Source organism: Triturus cristatus, chromosome 4_1 (genome assembly GCF_964204655.1).
Source record: "Triturus cristatus chromosome 4_1, aTriCri1.1, whole genome shotgun sequence".
Classification (NCBI taxonomy): Eukaryota; Metazoa; Chordata; class Amphibia; order Caudata; family Salamandridae; genus Triturus; species Triturus cristatus.
Genome location: NC_140585.1, coordinates 909,468,325 through 909,488,567, shown reverse-complemented (window position 1 = coordinate 909,488,567; position 20,243 = coordinate 909,468,325). Strand labels below are relative to the sequence as shown.

General features: G+C 42.8%; 1 protein-coding gene across 1 annotated transcript in view; it reads right to left on the bottom strand.

Moving 5' to 3' along the window:
- Window positions 1-20,243, bottom strand: part of LOC146855777 (uncharacterized) — a 162,425-nt gene that overhangs the window by 12,178 nt on the left and 130,004 nt on the right. Inside the window, exon 3 of the mRNA XM_085650654.1 lies at window positions 14,663-14,743. Coding sequence (XP_085506780.1) covers window positions 14,663-14,743 — 81 coding nt within the window. The remainder of the gene's footprint in view (window positions 1-14,662; window positions 14,744-20,243) is intronic.

Here is a 20,243-nt window from a genome sequence, read left to right as displayed (position 1 = left end):
TGATGATAGGTGGTGGATGGAGAAGTTACATTGCCCTTGTGTTGGTGTTTTGTTTCTTAAGAAGTAATAGGTGGACAAGTCAGATAGCATCTGATCCATACTGGCCTCTCGGAGGCACCAGACTATAAGCATACATTCAGATCTCAGTAGGTGTAAGTCTCCTTTGCTTGGATGGGGTGACAGGGTTAGGGCACATGAACATAAATGCATAGTCCACCACATACTTTAAATTCTCACCTGGGGAAACTGAGCAAAGGGCATGATGGTTTACTTTTAGATGTCCCATAATGAAAATAAAGACTAGAAATAAGGATGGATTGATGGCAAACATTGACAATAATGCCTGTTAAAAGTGAAGGATTCAAACAGGAAGACTTCATTAATTTTAATTAAGGAATTTACATAGAACCTACGAGATGTCATCTTCCAGCATCAAATGAACAGTGCATGGAGTGAGGGTGCCAAAGAACACAGCAGGAAAGGGAAAGAATTACAGGAACATAACTCGAAGTATGGTGTGATCAATGTGTTGTATAACTTTATTCGATATACAAAAATATCATAAAAGTATGTACATTTACAAGCATCCTAAAATCCATTTATATACAACAATATTAAAAGATTTAAAAAGAGTGATTATAAGCAAATGATAAAACATAGAGACAGTTCATGATATAACAGGGACCAAAGCTTGTGTATCTCCCTCTTATGAGGTTTTAGCAGTTTGGAGCGGATCAACCAGGCGCACCCCAAAAATTTGGCTACCCCGCAAACCACCACCAGGGACGAGGCATCGGATGAGAGGAAGCGGAGTGCCAACCTATAATTCTCAAACCCCAGATTCCTGCAAATGGGTCTGAGCTAGGCCTGGGCGGTAAATTCCGTTCCGCGCGCGGAATTTGCGGAATTCGCATAATTTCGCGTTCCGCGGAGAACGCAAAATTGCTCAAAAGTCTGCTTTCCGCGATTTCGCGAAATTTTTGCTTGTTCGCGTTCTCAAAATGCGTGTTCGCGAGATATTTCTCCCCGAGCACGCAAACAGCAATTGTGAACAGGAAAAAAGCATCGCAAACAAGCAATTCCGCGTGTTCGCGGAATTTCTGCGTGTTCGCAGAGATTTTTTACCGTTTCGCAGAGATTTGCGTAACGCAATTACGCAAATTCCGCCCACCCCTACTCTGAGCCACTTCCTCCTGGCCGCCCTATACATTGGGCATGCAAAGAGGAAATGGGGAATGCATTCACTAGGAGCAGGGCATTCCGGGCAGTCGGCAGATGTTGGGGACTGACAATTCCACCCTGCAACCCGAGAATTAAGAAGAAGGGACCCAAACCTAAACTTCATGTAGAGCGTTCTGCGCGGGGGCATTGGATATAGTCAAGATAATGCTCAGTTTTTGCCACCAGCTTATGCTCAAGAAACAAATTTGTGAGAGAACCTCTCTTGGGGTTTCTTGCTTCCTCTCCCTTTACCCAGACCCAATATGCTTTTTTGATGACTTGCTTTGGTGGTGGGGTCTGGTTAACCCATGCCTCGCCATAGCCAATATCAGTCACCAATCGCTTAAGGTTAGAGATCCATTTGATCTTGGTGCCTGTGTTTATCTTGATGATCTCATCCAAAGCGTCGGCGTAACTAGCCAGTTCAGGGGTGCGTCTCAGGCGCACCCAAAAAAGAGGTGTGATCAATGTGTGACAGAAGGAAGGGAAAGAGAGAGGCATGTGGGAGCTAATTTCTAGGAAGTAAGAAAAAGAAGAACAAGCATTGGCAAAACCAATAGGTGTCGCCTATGTAAGAGCTATTGGCTTTGCCAATGTGTTTTAGCCATGTTATACACTAGTGTGGATACTGTTCAGCAAGGCTAAAAGTTAGTGGTATAAAGTAGAGTGGTGAGGAGTAGAGTGGAGTCATGTAGTTTGTTGTGGAGTGGTGTAGAGTGGTTTAGAGTGGTGTAGAGTGGTTTAGTATAGAATGGGTTGTCATGGAGTGGCGTGAAGTGAAGTGCAGTGGCTCAGAGTGTTGTGGACCGAGTACAGTGTTGCAGAGGGGAAGAGCACAGAGTGTCAAAGAGTTGAGAGTCGTAGAGTGGAGTAGAGTGTCATGGAGCGGCACAGAGTGTCATAGAGTGGAGTGGTGTAGATCAGAGTAGCATAGAGTGGAGTGAAATAACATGGAGTGGTATAGAGGGAGTTGTGTAGAGAGGAGTAGAGTGTTGTAGAGTAGCATAGAGCAGGGTAGATTGTTGAAGGGTGGATAGGTGTAGTGTGGTAGAGTGGAATGGCATAGAGTGGAGTAGAGTGTTGTAGAGTGGCGTAGAGTGGAGTAGCGCAGAATGTCATAGAGTGAACTGGCACAGAGTGTCTTGAAGTGGAATGGCATTGAGTGGGATAGACTGGAGTGTTGTAGAGTGGAGTAGTGGAATGGAGTAGCGTGGCATAAAGGAAGTTGTGTAGAGCATCGTAGAGTGGAGTAGAGTGTCATTGAGTGTCATAGAGTTGCATATAGTGGAATAAAGTATTGTACAGTGGAAGGAATAGAGTGAAGGGGCATAGAGTGGCGTGAAGTGTTATAGAGTGGCATAGAGTACAGTAAAGTGTCTGAGTAGAGTGGCATGGAGTTGCGTAGTGTGGAGTAACATGGCTTATAGTAAGGCGTTATAGAGTGAAGTGGCGTAGAGTGGAGAGGCATAGCGTGGATTTGAGTAGAGTAAAGTAGAGTTTAATGGAGCAGAGTGTCAGAGTGGAGTATCATGGAGTGTGGTGTAGTGTTGTAGAGTGGAGTATAGTGGCCTAGAGTGAAATGGCGTTTAGTGCAGTTATGTCGATTGTTGCAGAGTAGAGTATAGAGGCGAAGCACACAGTGGTGCAGAGTAGCCTGGCATAGATTGCAGTGGCAAAGAGTGAATTGGTTTTCAGTGAAGTGGTGTAGAGTGCAGTGATGTAGAGTGCAGTGACGTATAGTAGAGTGGTGTAGAGTGGTGTGGCGCAGCAAAGATTGCAGTAGTTTAGAGTGCAGTGGCATAGTGTGGAGTGGCATAGAATGGAGTGGCGTAGAGTGGAGTAGGGTTACAAAAAGTGCAGTGGCATAGAGCAGATTACTTCCGAGTAGAGTGAAGTGGCGTAGAGTGGAGTGGTTCAGGGTAGAGTGCAGTGGTGCAGAATAGAGTGATGTAGAGTGTAGTGGTGCAGAGTAGATCAGAGTGTCATAGAGTGCATTGGTTTAGAGTGCATTGGTTTAGAGTGCAGTGGTGAGGATTGCATTGTGTAGAGTGCAGTAGAGAGGTGCAGAGTAGAGTGCAGTGGCATAGAGTGGGGTGGTACAGAATAGAGTGGCACGGAGTTCAGCGGTGGATAGGGGAGTGTTGCAGTGTAGAGTGCCAAAAAGTGAAGTCCCGTAGAATAGAGTGGTGTAGAATGCAATGGTGTAGAGTGCAATGGCTTTAAGTAGAATGGCATAGAGATGAATGGTGTAGAGAGCAGTAGGCTAGAGTACGGTGGTACAGAGTGGAATAGAGTGGCGTAGAGAGCAGTGACCTAGAGTGCAATGGTGTAGAGTAGAGTGACGTACACTTCAGTGGTGTAGAGTATTGTAGAGCAGAGTAAATTTACAGAGAGTGCAGTGGCATAGAGTGCATTGGTTCTGAGTAAAGTGGTGTAGTGTGGAGTGGCGCAGAGTGGAGTAACACAGAGTAGGGTTGCGTAGATTGCAGCACAGCAGAACGCAGTGGCACAGAGTGCAGTGGCACAGAGTGCAGTGATGCAGTGATGCAGAGTACAGTGGAACAGAGTGCAGTGGAATAGAGAAGATTGTTTCCGAGTAGAGTGAAGTGGTGTAGAGTGCAGTGGTGCAGAGTAGAACGCGTAGAGTGAAGTGATGCAGAGTGAAGAGGCATAGAGTGTAACGGCATAGAGTCCATGGGCATAAAGTGTAGTAGAGTGGCTTAGAGAACAGTGGAGTGGCATAGAGCAGAGTAGTGCAGAGATCAGTGGCAGAGAGTATAGCGTTGCATAGTAAATTGTCATGGAGTGCATTGGTGTAGAGTAGAGTGGTATGGAGTGCATTGGCATAGAGTAGAGTGACATAGAAAGCAGTGGCATAGAGTAAAGTGGGGCACAGTAGAGTGGCGTAGGGTGCGGTGACGTAGAGTGCAATGGTGTAGAGTAGAGTGGAGTAGAGTGCAGTGGTGTTGAGGAAAGTGGAGTAGAGTGTTGCACAGTAGAGAACAATAACGGGTAGTGCAGTGGTGCAGAGTAGATTGGTGTAGAGGGCATTGGTTTTGAGTAAAGTAGTGTGGAGTGCATTGGTAGAGAGCACAGAGGTGTAGAGCACAGTGGTGTAGAGTGGAGTGGCGTAGAGTACAGTGGAATAGAGTAGAGTGGCATAGAGTGCTTTGCTGTAGGATGCAGTGGTGCAGAGTAGTTAATTAGAGGGGCTTAGAGTGTATCAGCCTAGAGTGCAGTGGTTTAGACTGCAGTGGCATAGAGTGAAATGATGCAGAATAGATTGGCACAGAGTGTAGTGGTGTACAGTGCATAGGCAGAGTGAAGTAGAGTGGCATAGAGTAGAGTGGCGCAGAGTAGAGTGCAGTGGCATAGAGTGCAGTGGTGCTGAAAAGAGTGGTGTAGAGTTCAGTGGCAGAGAGTGCAGAGTTGCAGAGAAGAGTGTCGTGGAGTGGAGTGCTGTAGAGTAGAGTGGCATAGAGTGAATTGGCGTTGAATGCATTGGTTTTGAGTGGAGTGGCACAGAGTTGAGTAGAGTGGCATAAAGAACAGTGGTGTAGAGTACAGTGGTACAGACTAGAATGTAGTAGTGTAGAGTGCAGTGATGTAGAGTGCAATGGTGTAGAGTGGAATAGAGTATAGTGATGTAGAGTGCAGTGGCGCAGAGTAGATTGGCATAGTGTGTAGTGGCATAGAGTGCATTCATTTTGAATAAAGTGGTGTAGAGTGCATTGTCATAGTGTGCAGTGGCATACAGTGCAGTGTTTAGAGTAGAGTGGAGTAGAGTGCAGTGGGATAGACTGGTGCAGAATATACTGGCATAGAGTAGAGTGGTGCAGCATAGACTGCAATGGTGTAGAGTAAAGTGGTGTACAGTGGATTCTTTCAGAGTACAGTAAAGTGGTTTAGAATGGAGTGGTGATGGGTATAGTGCAGTGGCTTAGAGTGGCATACAGTGGCATAGAGTGCAATGGCATGGAGTGCAGTGGTTCAGAGAAGATTAGAGTGCCTTAGAATGGATTGGCATAGAGGGCATTTGCTTACAGTGGAGTAGTAAAGAGTATAGTGTATTGGCGGAGAGTGCAGTGGCATAGAGTTCAGTATTACAGAGTAGAGTGGAGGGGTGCAGAGTAGAGTGGAGTGGCCTAGACTGGAGTGGTGTAGAGTGCAGTGGTGAGATTGCAGTGTTGCAGAGTAGTGCATTGACATAAAGTTGAGTGGTGTAGAGTAGAGATGCATAGAGAGTCAAGGTGCAGAGTGGATTGATGCAGAGTAAAGTGAAGTGATGCAGGGTGGGGTAGAGTGGAGTGGTGCATAGTAGAGTGCGGTGATGTGGAGTGGTGCAGAGTAGAGTGGAGTGGCCAAAAGTGGAGTATGCATGGTGTGGGGGCACACTGAAAACACAGACAACACATTTTCATTGAAATGACCATTGTATTTGCACAATTATGCAGTTTTACTGGCAAAACTATACAGCTCACAATCGATAATCTGTGCACTTGTCATCACCTAGTGTATTGATTTGTTTTGATCTAATTAAAATATTTGCTTCCTCTGCACTTCAGAATTACCCAAAATGTGCTGTGTTTGTGCTTTCTTAATTTTGATATTTTCTGAAATATCTTCACAGGATATATTCTGAAATATCTGCACAGTTTATTTGCAGACACTTACATTTTATTGTATGCTAGAAAAAAATAACATTGTACAACGTTCCTCCAGCATAGCCCCAGTACCCAGCATGATTGTCACATAAATTCCCTCGCTTTGAAGTCAGAGAAAGAAAAGTTAACACCAAGCTCCCTCAGAGAACATTGCATGACATTTGACCTCTGTCTCTGAATGCACAGCAAATGTGACGCATTAGGAACATGATTTAAGAGCCTGTTTACAGAAAGGAGAACTAGTGGAATAATACAAGGGCTCCTTCTTAACAGGCTATGCACCATGGAAGGGAGGAACTCAAGCTGGGCAGCCTAAAACAAAGCCAGCAAATAAAAAGCAATCAAATATGAGTTATGAACCACAATGGAAAGCAATGGACGGAGTGAAATCCAGGGAAGCTTTACGAATGTCCTCAAGATGTCTTTAGCAAACCAGACAGAGCGCTATCAAGTAAGCCTCGACCTAAAAATTACAGCCATCTTTAAAAGCTTTAAGGAGATTAAAGAAAAAGATTGGGGGAAGTGCACATTATTTTACTATAAATTTATGGTGGCATGGTATGAAGGGGTTTTCCCCTCAACCCTCAATAAGTTTTAAGTCGAGTAAATAAAGAAAATACGAGTATATGAATAACCCAACTTAAAAACTTAAATTAATTAAACCATATTTACTTACAATACAGCAATAACTATTCTTTTTTTAGGTAACTTTGTTACTTCTATTTTTTATGTAATATATATTAAACTGGTTGTCAATGTTATTGCTTCTGGTTTGTGTTTTCAATAACTTTAATTTTCATTTAATGAATTATTCAGACGAGATATTATTACTGCGAGCCTCCAATAATAAGCCACAGTGCTTAGCCGGCCTCCAGGGATTCTCACACTTGGGAGGCTAAGCTGTAAGCACACAAAGTTACAGTACAAGCAAGGTGGCAATCAATAAACAAGTATAAAATAAATACATTGCCGGCCTGTCTCGTGCATGCGTTTTGTGAGGGAGGCTTATTATAAAAACACATTGTTCTTTGCGGAGGAATTATATAGTGTGACCCTAAGATATGTGATTACATTTCCAGAGTGCAAAGTGTGTGTGTGTGTGTGTGTTTGTGTTACAGAACATAAAGTGGCATTGTGTTGCAAACGATTCACCTCTTAACTACGTTTCACATTATGGCTTGGCATGCTTGCTTTGAGTGTCCGCAGAAATTAGTGGTGTGGTCTTGGCCTTACTACCAGTGTGCGTGCTGTGAAGCTCAGGATTAAGTGCTCACAAACCTGAATCAGCACTCTTCCGCTCTATTCCATGTACGGAATTCCCACAGTTGCTGGATCTTAGTGGCAGCCGGGGGCAAACTATGGGAAGCAGGACCTTTCACCAGGAGTTTGAAAAAGAGTGCATGTGCCAACAAGAGGAGAGGGGATGGTACTAAATTGTCACTAAATTGCACCTCTATGATCACCACACACAAACATTACATTTTTACATTTTTTTAGTCAAAGTGGTGTTTGGTTTGCAATTAATGTTCGTGGTGGGACGCTAGAGTATCCAGAGGATAGATGCTTGCTGATGAGGACTCCCTGGTCGATCTTGTCTCTCCAGGTGACTGACTACAACGTTTTGGTTTTGGGGGACTGATGGACGAGTGACATGTTTCAGGCTGTGTGAATCATGATTTGTGCATGACCTTCCTGCGGGGCACTGCTCCACCACTTCTAGTGACCCATCCGGATCACAACTAACAGACCGCAAAGGCACCAAGATGTTACCAGGACGCACGCTCACCTTCCAGTCCACATCCACACCTTAGATGTTGAGACTCTATGGTCACAAGACAAATATCAAACCTTTTTATGAGTCCAGAGACTGGAGTCCTCAGTCACTTTGAGTAGATAGAGTGAGCAGGCCCCATACCCAACTGGACCAGTAAAGGAGTGTTTGCAGTTTAACATAAGGTATCGCCTGTAGTTTCTGTCCTGATATAAGCATGTTTTGTGTACATAGGGTGGAGCAGCTGAGTTCATATGCTCAATCTCCTTGTTAGATTGTGATTTTAGATTTCCTAGGGGCATAGTATCAAGAAACGGCGTTAAAATTATCGCCGCTTTAGCGGCAGAAAACGGCTGCTAAAGCGGTGATAATGGGCTTGATAATATGCCCTTGAGGATTCCCATAGAAGCCCATGTTCTGGTGTCTACATGGGCTTCTATTGGAATTCTCTGAGGCCTATTATCAAGCCCATTATCGCCACTTTAGCAGCAGTTTTCTGCCGCTAAAGCGACGATAATTTTAACGCCGTGCTTGATAATATGCCCCACAGTGCTTGTAGTAACATCTCAAAGATGCTTTTGTTGCACGGACGACCTCAATAAAACATTCAACGAGGCTACCTCAGGACTCAACCACTACATCAAGAAGCCTCAGCACTCTTGGAATGCTATCTTTATGTTTATGTTTAATGACGGCTCTACCATGTAACTATTATGAAACACTGTTGTAAAGCACTCCGATGCCCCCGGGTCAGGTTAGCGCTATATAAAACTCCAAAAATAAATAAATAAACATAGACTGGTTTAGTGACCCATTCAACTTCATCATATTTTGAAACGACAGGCTACAGTACCCGTGGCTAATCAGTGGGACACAAGCTTGCTGTATAAGGCCACACATGTATTCTAGATGGCGCCTGCACATTATCACCCTTCCTTCGTATACCATCCTACGACGAGTATTGTTTTGGCACGGTAGGGCTCCATAGGACTTTGTCTATAACGTGCGTGCATCTATGCACTTAGGATCTGGAATGATATCCTCGTATCCATCAGGACTGCACCATCCCTACTCCAATTTAGAAAAGAGCTGACGAGGCAGATCTTTAAAGGACTCTCGGGCATGATGCAGTAACAGTTCACTTTTGCTGTTAGAAAACAGCTCCCCTTCCAATCACATGCAGACTGTGTCTTTGCCTTTGACCGGTATACAACCTTTACAACGCAACTTTTACAACGCACTACACTTACAACGCATTTTTTACAACGCAACATCCACTACAACGCATTCCATTACAACGCAGGACACTACAATGCATTTTTAAAAACTACCTTTACAACGCATTCCATTACATCGCATACTACCTTTACAACGCATACCATTACAACGCATATTATTACATTAAAACCCCTACACTATCCAACACTTACCCTACTGTTGCACCCCCTGGAGTTAGAATAGTAATTTTTACCCCTATACTATCCAACACTTACCCTACTGTTGCACCCCCTGGAGTTAGAATAGTAATTTTTACCCCTATACTATCCAACACTTACCCTACTATTGCACCGCCTGGAGTTAGAATAGTAATTTTTACCCCTATACTATCCAACACTTACCCTACTGTTGCAGCCCCTGGAGTTAGAATAGTAATTTTTACCCCTATACTATCCAACACTTACCCTACTGTTGCACCCCCTGGTGTTAGAATAGTAATTTTTACCCCTATACTATCCAACACTTGCCCTACTGTTGCACCCCCTGGAGTTAGAATAGTAATTTTTACCCCTATACTATCCAACACTTGCCCTACTGTTGCACCCCCTGGAGTTAGAATAGTAATTTTTACCCCTATACTATCCAACACTTGCCCTACTGTTGCACCCCCTGGAGTTAGAATAGTAATTTTTACCCCTATACTATCCAACACTTACTCTACTGTTGCACCTCCTGGAGTTAGAATAGTAATTTTTACCCCTATACTATCCAACACTTGCCCTACTGTTGCACCCCCTGGAGTTAGAATAGTAATTTTTACCCCTATACTATCCAACACTTACCCTACTCTTGCACCCCCTGGAGTTAGAATAGTAATTTTTACCCCTATACTATCCAACACTTGCCCTACTGTTGCACCCCCTGGAGTTAGAATAGTAATTTTTACCCCTATACTATCCAACACTTACCCTACCGTTGCATCCCCTGGAGTAAGAATAGTAATTTTTACCCCTATACTATCCAACACTTACCCTACTGTTGCACCCCCTGGAGTAAGAATAGTAATTTTTACCCCTATACTATCCAATACTTACCTTAAATGCAATGTAATATTATGCGTTGTAATGGTATGCGTTGTAAAGGTAGTCTGCGATATAATGGAATGCGTTGTAAAGGTAGTTTTTAAAAATGCGTTGTAGTGTCCTGCGTTGTAATGGAATGCGTTGTAGTGGATGTTGCGTTGTAAAAAATGCGTTGTAAGTGCATGCGTTGTAAAAGTGTGCGTTGTAACGACATACATCCCCTTTGACCCTGTACAGTTTTCCTCTGCCTTTTGATTAGGTTTGCCATAAAGGAAATGTGACATATAAATACACATATATATGCATACATATGACTAGTCTGACTTATTTTTGTTATCAGTAGCAGAGTAGCTCCTAGAGAATGCACCAGTAGCTTCATTCAAGTCTGCATTTGATAGATTGATTCTCATCAGAGTCACATGCATCACTTTGTGCTGTGATGGTTTGGGGCCTGAGTGAGGAGTCCGGTGGTAAAGGAAACTCCTCTGATTTGTGGAGAAATGCCTTAATGGGATGGAGAGTCCACTGGTAACATTTCCTCCACCACCTATCTCTATGGTGAATACAATTACACCATGGTCTTCTCAGTGCAGCGTTTCCTCCACGGAGCAGAACATTTGACTTAATTGATTTTCGTTTGAATTGTTTAATCAGTCAGAAGTGTGTTTTAATTGTTTAGCTGCTGTGTAATAGACTACGAACTATTCCAGGATGTGCGACTTCTATCTGTAGTAAGGTGCCAGCTCCAAGTCAACATGCCACATTTCAATTTCTAAAATGTGTTTTAGCTTTTTCTTAATTAATGTACATCAATCAAGGTGACAAACACACTTTTTTCAGTTTTTAGGAACATTAGGGTGAGCCCGACTTTACACTCTCACGGTCAATGCATGATCATATATGTGTGACCTCACATTGTTCTATCTTTGCATGTTGTTCTAAGTTGATCCAAGAAAGGGTATTAAAAGCACAAGCCTAGAGGCTGGTGTCCACTACTACGTTCCAATGCCACGTAGTTTGCTTTTTTTAAAAAAACAACAAAAAACAATTCAGTTACAAAAACAAGAATTTGGAACCTGAAAGGCTATTAATTTCCAACCTTCCTTCCCCTGTCGTAGATACTACTGGGGATGACATTTTGACAAAGGAAACAAGCATTGGCATAGCCAATAGGTCTCGCCTTTGGGACATTATAAGTAGACTACTGTTAACAATGCCTATCGTTATAAATAATGACCGTGTCTATTGGCTATGCGCTGGGAGGGGTGGATGGGCTCTGGGGGGCCAACTGCTAACCCATTCCTTGGCACTTCTGCAGAGCGCAATAATCATTTTTGCCAATTGTAAATGTGATTCTACACGAAAGTGTGTGAACAATTTATGCATTTGTAGAAATACTGACACAGCAAAAGTTTAAAAAAAATAACAGTACTTACAGGTGAGTGGGTAAGTTGTGCATGGGGAAAGGAGTTGCAATGACATATGTGCAGGAGAGAGTGAAAGAGTGTGCTAAAGAGGAGAGAGGTCAGTTGTGAGATATGCAAATGAAGGGATTGAGAAAGATATGTGAAGGAAAAAAGCCAAGTGTCTGATCGAGAGACTGCAGAAGAAAATGGTATGGCGACCGAGATGCTACCCCTTCCACATACCTCAGTAAGTTTTAATTCATAGTCTGTTTAAAAAGTTTAAATTTCTACATGTGCTTTTGTTTGTGTGAGAAGAAATATATGTATCACACACGTGCACACAATATTCACGATTGCCAGTTGTTGCTCACCTCACCACTTCGCTGTGCCCCCTTCATTGCCCCATTAAAAAGAATCACCTCTAGAGATGCCACTGACTGCGGCCAAACACAGCTGAAATTTTCCATGGGGCACAAATTAAAAAATTACATAGAAATAAAGAGACTCTGCTTACTAGGCTTGAAAGCATTCCATGTTCCTCGTCAAGTAAACTAACCACCCGTTTCTATGCTAACGAGGTGGTTAGCTTCCAAAACACAGATAAGGTACAAGAGAAACGAGCAATCCAACATTCCGTGCAACAAGTGGAGCATCCATTGTTACACGATAACTTTTGTTTAATCAGTGACAAAGCCTTCGGATGAATTTACAAATTAAATGAGAGTTAAAGATGATTTTCAGAATAAAAGCGTATTTAAATTTGTGGGTTACGGGATACACGAGTAGACGGCAAAGGCAGGTTATAAGCTTACTCCCAAAAGACTCAGAATGCTAACAGAAATCATAAATAATTCTTAGAAAACTTCAGGTTACAGTGGATTTAAACTCCAATGCGTGCAGAAGGCCTGGGTCCGAATCAGTGAGCTGAAAGAAATCTATTCCCTAGAGTAATGCCCTGGGCGTTACTCCACTTCTTCATCTGAGGTGTATGAGCTCCCAGAGCTGGTCAGTCATCGCAGCCCTAGAACAAGGAATGGCACTGTGCTGTCAGCAGTGATGCTCGAGTTGCAGACTGGCATGCTTCCAGGCAAGCAACACTTGATACTATATTGCTGCAGGCACTCAACTTTCCCAACAGGAGCTCAAAGTACAGTGCTGCCTAGCAGCACTCCTACTGTTGTATAACATTCCTCGCCCAAGCCTCACCTGTAACTGGCCAGCACGCTCTTGTTCACCACAATGATCAGGAAAGAACTAATGCCATAGAAAGCGGCTGCGAAGAGCTTCAGAAATAAGGTTACCGTTTTGGCTGCCATTCCCAAATCCTCATCCCTGTATGCAGAGGATTTGGTGGTGTCTTCGCCTTTAACCAGCTCATGCTGACGTCTGCGAACTTCCACCATGGCCCCAGGAATGCAATGAGAGTCGCGCATGCACATTGACTGATGTGGGAGGCGAGAGGGAGGGTGACACACAGTTCAAGCTCGGCAGACTGCAGTCCACCGCAATACCCGTCCACTTTCCGATGTAGGTATGTAACGGCCATCTCTCTCAGCTATTTTCGTGCTTTTGAAATTATGCACAGTTTATTTTTTTCTATTCGAAAAAGTTAACAATATATCGTGGTATATCATGGCTTTGTACAAAAATAATAAAATGTCAGTTAGGAAGTGGATGGTTGTAGCGTTTAACGCATATGAGCTGCTTTTAAAATGTGTATTGCCAGGCAGATTGGTAATCTGGAAGACGTGTCCCTGACTGCGTCGGGTGAGTGCAGTGACGCGCAGCGTTTACCTTGCGGGAGCGAGCACAATAATTGCTAACACATGGCGCTGCAGCTTGCTCCCGCAAGGGAATCGCCAAACGTGCACGCGTTGCAATGCAAAGCAATGCAAAACGTGCACGTTTTTTGCCCCAAATGCTGATCGATTACAAAACGTCACTCCTATGCAACGCATGCGCGCTGCGTAGGCGAGACCTAAACACATGGCTATACTGACTTGTAGACAGGCACCCGCCAATCATATTCCTCACTTGGTGACTTTTTGGCTTTAATACCGTGATTAGCAGAGTAAATGTGTAGTTTTGGTGTAGACTTAATTTGCTTTTCAGATTGAAAGCCAACACCGAAAAAGACAATTAAAAGAAATATATGAACAGTGAATCAAAATCATTGAAAATAAAAGTGCAATAGTAAAAGGGAAACATAAAGGAAAGGAATGACGTAGGCTGTATTATCTGCCACTGATTGCAAAAGTGTAACTTGTTTTATTTCTGGAGATGCAACGAGGCTGAAAAACGCTATTAATGTTTTTGCCCATTTCTGGGTATCTTCAAGAGCTATTGCAGATAAACACGTTTTCTCATCCACAAGTTAATCAATTCAACAACTTTGTACATATTTTCAACCTATTTAGCTGCCATAAGATGGCCTCTGTCTTGAGACACCAGGCAGCAAAAGGACCACCAAGTGTTTGGAAAAAACAGATTACAAGCATTTTTAGGTTGCGCATTCCAGACCTCTTGTATATACTTTAGTATATACTTATATGTGTATGTACTTTGTGGGCTCTGGAGATCAGCCCTAGGGCTTATCTGCTCCCGCTCAGGGACTTTTTGTTCTGTTCAACTGCTTCTATTTAACTGTCTTGATAGAAAACGACCAGTAGAGGTCAATAAAACACCACAATTGCTTTCTGCTGAGGGACTTTATTTTTTTAATTTTTCTGGCAACTGCCTCTATTTAACTTTCTTGATCGGAAACGACCAGCAAAGGACGGTAAAATACCAGAATCACTTTAGCATTCTCTAGAATCCAGTCCATAGAAATTGGCTTCCACGAGCACCCATAGACAATAATATTTTTTTCAAATCTTGTATTTTCAGTGACATGACCACTGAAGGCCCTGATTTTATATTAAAAACAGTGCTTTGGACTTTACCATTTCCCGCTGAAAGGCAATATTTCTCTCCATGTGTTCCCACACCTGGCGTGTCACCTAGTTTAGTGCTTACTTTCCCTCCATGTTAAAGAACAGTGGATGTTTCAGAACCCAGGCTAATGTGCTGCATAGCTAAATACATATAAGGTTCCAAAGGCGAGACCGATTGCATTGCAAATGCTTGTTTTTATCCCTTTCTCTCCCTGTTACAAAGAAGTACATAAATTACCACATGCAATTATTATAAAGCACCATGAACATGATTAATTGTTCAAACGGAATAGCTCTTTTTGACGTGATATTGGTTTGTAATACGCACAATGCTGAGTTAAACATGCATTTAAATATTTAGGCTTACACTTCTTGGTGAAATACGAGTTGCAGGCTCCAAGGCAAACCATCCTCACTACATTCAGGAAACGAAGCTGGCTCCTGTTATCTGTGTATGTAAGAAGAGGAAACACTTAATCCATAGAGTGCCACATGTCCACACAAAGGTACAATGTCACTGAGCAAATTGGTTTGTCACGGTGTTCTTCGAAGTAGGGGTGGCCGGAACAGAGTTACATAAAAGCTCCATGAGATTCTGTGGAGTTCTGCCAATGCTACAATTCAGCACCTGTACTGCAAACAGCGCTAAAAAATCAGCACAAACTGCAGCATGTGTTGCACAAGAGTAGGCGGCCATTCAAGTTGATTTTGCTGCCACTCCAGTAGAAAATCAGCTTAAGCGCTGACAGTGTACTTGAGCGGCAGCCCTCTGACTGCATCCTCCTACATCAATAGATTGTGCCTGGGGATGCCAAATCTTGGTTACGCTCTTCAGCTTGCATTAACTGCAGTTTTGCTGGAGAAAAATTCCACCATGCGATGGTGGCAGAATTTGTACGGAACGCCACATTAAGGAATAACGCAGAGTGACCAACAATCTGCCAATTCCGTGGGCGGAATGAAACATTCAGCCCACCCCTATTTTAAAGTAGCAAGTTGAGCAACAGAGGATCATAGATGCTAAAATGATGACCAAAGTGCAGCACAACACAGACCATGGCAATTTACAGAAAATGCGTTATGCAGAAAAAGGGCCACAGCTGTTTCTGTCATATTATCTGGGTGAGTGAAACAGAAAGAATGAGGCAAACGCTTTTAGCACTCTTCGTAGCTTCAGAAAGTTTTCTGCCCCCAGGAAATAATGGAGAAAGTAAATTGTGAAAATATAACACAGGAATAGCTTATAATTCATGTTTAATGAGCTATAGATATATTAGGAAATACATCGTGGTGCATGAAAACCAGTAGCAGCTCGTGGACGGAGTGCCGCGGCCTGTGGGGTGGGGCAGGGCGGGGGAGGGTCAGGGTGGGCGGTAGTAAAATCTTGTTCACGGCCGACCTGAGTAATGTAACTAAATAAATAAATAAAACGAATTTCATTGCGCGCGCTGAAACGCACGCGCAATGAAATTCGTTATTTTTAATGGCTCTCAGATGTTCAAGTATATGCCTATGGCCTGGAAGGATGGTACTACCGATGTACTTTTTTAGAACAGGGGCAGCTCAATGCATAAATTGCAAATTCGGTTTTGCAGGTAAGGTTTTACTTAATCGATAATGCTTTCCCTAATGGTGTTTCTAAAGAAGTGAGGTTCTTACCATTCTCACAGGCATTGCATTTACTGCATTTCTTGAGCCATTAAAAATAACAATGCAAGTTATCCAGTAGCGCGTCATTTCCAACAGAACCTTGGTGGTGACCACAGACTACTGACATATAGTGTGATTGACAGTATGCTGAAAAAGAAAAGAGATGGTGACAGGGAAAAGGAACTCAGGAGACATGAGTCCTTATATATCCTGGAAATGGACAGCAAAGAGCCACAGGGCTTAAAAATTGATGGAGAAATGTATATCCACCTCTAGGTTCTCCATTAGCCTTCTCAGAACAAATTAAAAGTGTTTTTAGAAATATTATATAGAGTACTAAGTGTTGCTTTTTCAGGAGATCACAGGAGGGTGTGTTAACCTGTGTTTCCTTTGTGTTTTTTTCTTTTTCTTTTGTAGGACTACCTTAATATATATTCAATCCAGGGTGTGTGGGAACAATGTGCAGAGAAGATTTTCTATAACATTGAAATACTGATGATGATCAGTATGCCCACTGGGGCATATTAGTCAACATATGTAAAGATGCAAATGGTATGATGCATTATCGTTATTTACATTCTGATGACACCGGTAATGAATAGCATGCCCACAAGGGCGAAATGTGTTTCATATGTAAAGATGTAAAAAATGTGATGCAATATCGATAGTACGAACTTAGTATAAAAAAATGCATGTTGCGATGAAAAAAACGCAGTGACCAAGGTGCTGCCAGGCACTGAAACGCATTGCTGTTTTGTGACTCTGCTGGTCAAATAAACATGTTTTTAACAACTGCAAACCGGAGTGCCGTGGTTTCTTGGGACTACAGGAAGCGGCTTAGTTTTGATAGTAAGCAGCGCGTGGCAGATCGCTGCATGCGCGGCACCATTGGCGGTCAGGCTATATATATTATATATATATATTTCCAACAAAACTCCACACCTCCACAAGGCAAGAGTTCCACGCCACCTCAGAGGAAAGGATCCACAGGTAATTTAACCAAAAAAGTGTTTATTTAGTACACCATTTGTGCAAGCATGAACGGTCAACGCGTTTCGGGTCCTGCCTTCAACTGGACCATGGAGTCCTGCTATCTAGAACGTCTATTTAAAGTGAACATGTGAATTTAGATCCCTTGTCTGTTTCAATTATTTACAACATACCAGACTGCCGACCCTCATTTTAATCAGGAGAAATGGCAACTTGCGACTGCCATTTTTACTTATGTTTCTATCGGTGAAGTACCATTGTTACAAGGCAGTAAAAAGCAAGATTACATGAATTCATAGTCGCTCCTTAGAGGTAGTTAAAAAACATTTCTAGTCATTTAGGTGCAAATTTACGCAATAGTTCTTTCTGTCACAAGGAGGTGGGAGAAGAAGAATGTGCAATTCTTAAAAAGACATCAGAAAAACGACGATCTTTCATATTATATGTGTTTGATAATATTAAGGGCCTCATGTAGGTAGCCCAATACCGGTCGGTAACGGCCGATTTTCTGTAAATATATCGTTACCGACCGGTATTTAGGCTTTTGCTATGTAGGGGGATCATTTCTGTATTCGGTAATTTACCGAATCGGTAAAATTACTAAATCGGTAATTTTACCGATTCGGTAAATACCGAATACAGAAATGAGATGTAGGGGGACTGTGTGGTGGGTGTGGGGACTCGTTATTTACCACCAACTAAAAGTTGGTGGTAAATGACGAATAGGTGTAAAAATGCATTTTTGTGCACTGTGAAGTGTGCAATGTGGCAGACATACATTCCCCTAGGGCATGTATGTGCGCCACATGTGCACACATGGACGAATCAGGGGTGCAACAGGGTGTCAATGTGACACCCTACCACCCATGATGATGCCTCCCCCCATTACCGAATCGGTATTCACCGATTCGGTAATAGTAACTGGCTTCCCATTGATTCCTATGGGCCTCCTGGGTTTGTCGCCTGTCCATGCATAAAAAACTGAGTTCCTCGTCAAGTTTGTGTCTTTGTCCGCTGAGGTTGGTTGTTGAGCCTCTGTCAGAATCGCTATCTGGGATCGAGCTGAGATCCGATGATGTACCAGAGGATCTTTCACTTGTCTCGTGTACATTTGGTATGTTTACTCTTGGTTTTTGTCCTTTATTAGCCCTTAATGCTTCATATTTTTTCGAAAAGGTAAAGATTTGGCCTACTTCGTAGTCCGTTTTATCTCGACAAAATTTAAAAGATTTGCGTTCTTTTATTTTGTCCTCTTCTTTTTTTAGCCTAGATATCATTTCTTGGCGTAGTTTCGTTTTTTCATCAGTTTGTTCCATTCCATCAATTTCTTCATTCAGTTTCGCTATATCATCTAACAGCACTGCACGATCAATGTCAGCGTATTTGATAAGGATTTGCATGAGGCGTTTAGAAGAATCTAAGTTGCATTCCGCCCATTCTCTCATCATAAGTGGGTTAGGCTAGGAGCCAATAAAATTCGTAGGCCTCGTGGGACCCTGTCCACGTCAAAATACATCCGTAGTGAGCGTGACTTCCACCATTTGCTTTGTTCGGAGCTACTTTTTTTCTATATATTATCTACTGGCGGTCGCCAGTAGATAGTTATAGTTAGGACCGTTTTTCCATAGGAAATCCGCAACATTCTATTTGGAATAACTTTGGCGCTGGTTGACGAATCCTCGCGAAATTTTCAAAATAGGTGGGGCGCTCCGCTCCGCTCCTACCCTGAAAGTCTCGGGGGAATTCGTCAAGCGGGGGCTGAGAAGAAACGGGGGTCCCATGCATTTTCCCATAGGACCTTTAGTCCGAGCTACAGCCCGAACGGCTGAACAGAATTACTTGAAATTTGGCAGAGAGGTAGTCCTCAGGTCAGAGATGTGCCTTTTGCAGGTCTGGTGTAAATCTGTTCAGTAGGTCCTGAGAAAATAGCATTTAAATCAATATATATATCTGTAAGCGCGCTCCGTGCGCTTACGGTAAGCTTACCGTACGCGTATGGTGCCGTGCGCGAGCTCAATTCTGATTGGTGGTTACATGACTGTAAACATTCGAATCGGTCGAAATCAGAAAGTGTCGGCCGCCATTTTCTGTCTCTCGCACTGAAAAACAAAGGTGGATAACGTGAAAAGGGGGCAACGAAGAGAGTTGCAGACCCCCTAGCGTTTGTCAGGGGTCCACGAAGGACCAAAAAGTACGAAAAAGACATTTAATAATTTTTTTAAAAAATCGCGGAGTGCGCGTACGGTAAGCTTACCGTACGCGCACGGCAAAAAAAAATAAGAAAAAAAAAAACCAAATAACAATCACATTTATTAAATAAATTGAAGGACCCGCAAGGGAGAAAAAAAAATTGTTACTGTGTAAAAAAAAAGCGAGGCGCGCACGGTATGAACTGCGCAACGTGGGCGCTCTGTGCGCGAAGCGCAGCGAGTGCCCACAGCGCGCGCACGGTGCGCAAAGCGCACCGTGCGCGCAGGGTGTGCGCACAGTGAAAAACCAGAAAAAAAAATAAATACATAATTTAGCATTTAAAAAACCGTACAAATTAACTGAAAAAACCATAGGTTTCACACACGTTATAGTTAGGAATTAGCATTTAAAAAACCTTGCAAATTCACTTAAAAAACCATAGGTTTCACACATGTTATAGTTAGCTGTACATTTCACTCATAAAAAACCAATGAAATTCCACGTTATAGTTAGATCAGGTAACTATAACTTGCGCGACCGCAATCCACAATGTGTCATTTCAGATGTCATCATTGATGTGAAGAGTGATGTCACTGACCATGTTATGAGTGATGTAATATGTGACTTCATCAGCAGTTTATTGTGGGCGCGCAAGTTATAGTTACCTGATCTAACTATAACGTGGAATTTCATTGGTTTTTTACGAGTGAAATGTACAGCTAACTATAACATGTGTGAAACATATGGTTTTTAAAGTGAATTTGCAAGGTTTTTTAAATGCTAATTCCTAACTATAACGTGTGTGAAACCTATGGTTTTTTCAGTGAATATATATATACATACATATACATATATGTGTGCTGCACAATGCAGCACACATGAAAACAGCAAAAACTAGGAAAAATTAAACATTTCTCCTCGCTTCGCCAGGTTTAGAGCAGGTTTTTCCTGGTCTTAATTCTGGCGCTGCCTCCTATTTACACCTCCCTTGGAAATAGGAGGCAGCGTAAAGGAGGCAGCGTCAGAATCAATGGGTGTTGCAGTGAAATTCCCCCGCAACAGCCATTGACCACTCCTTTCATGTTAAGCATTGCGTGAAAGGGGCCTTATTTACAAGG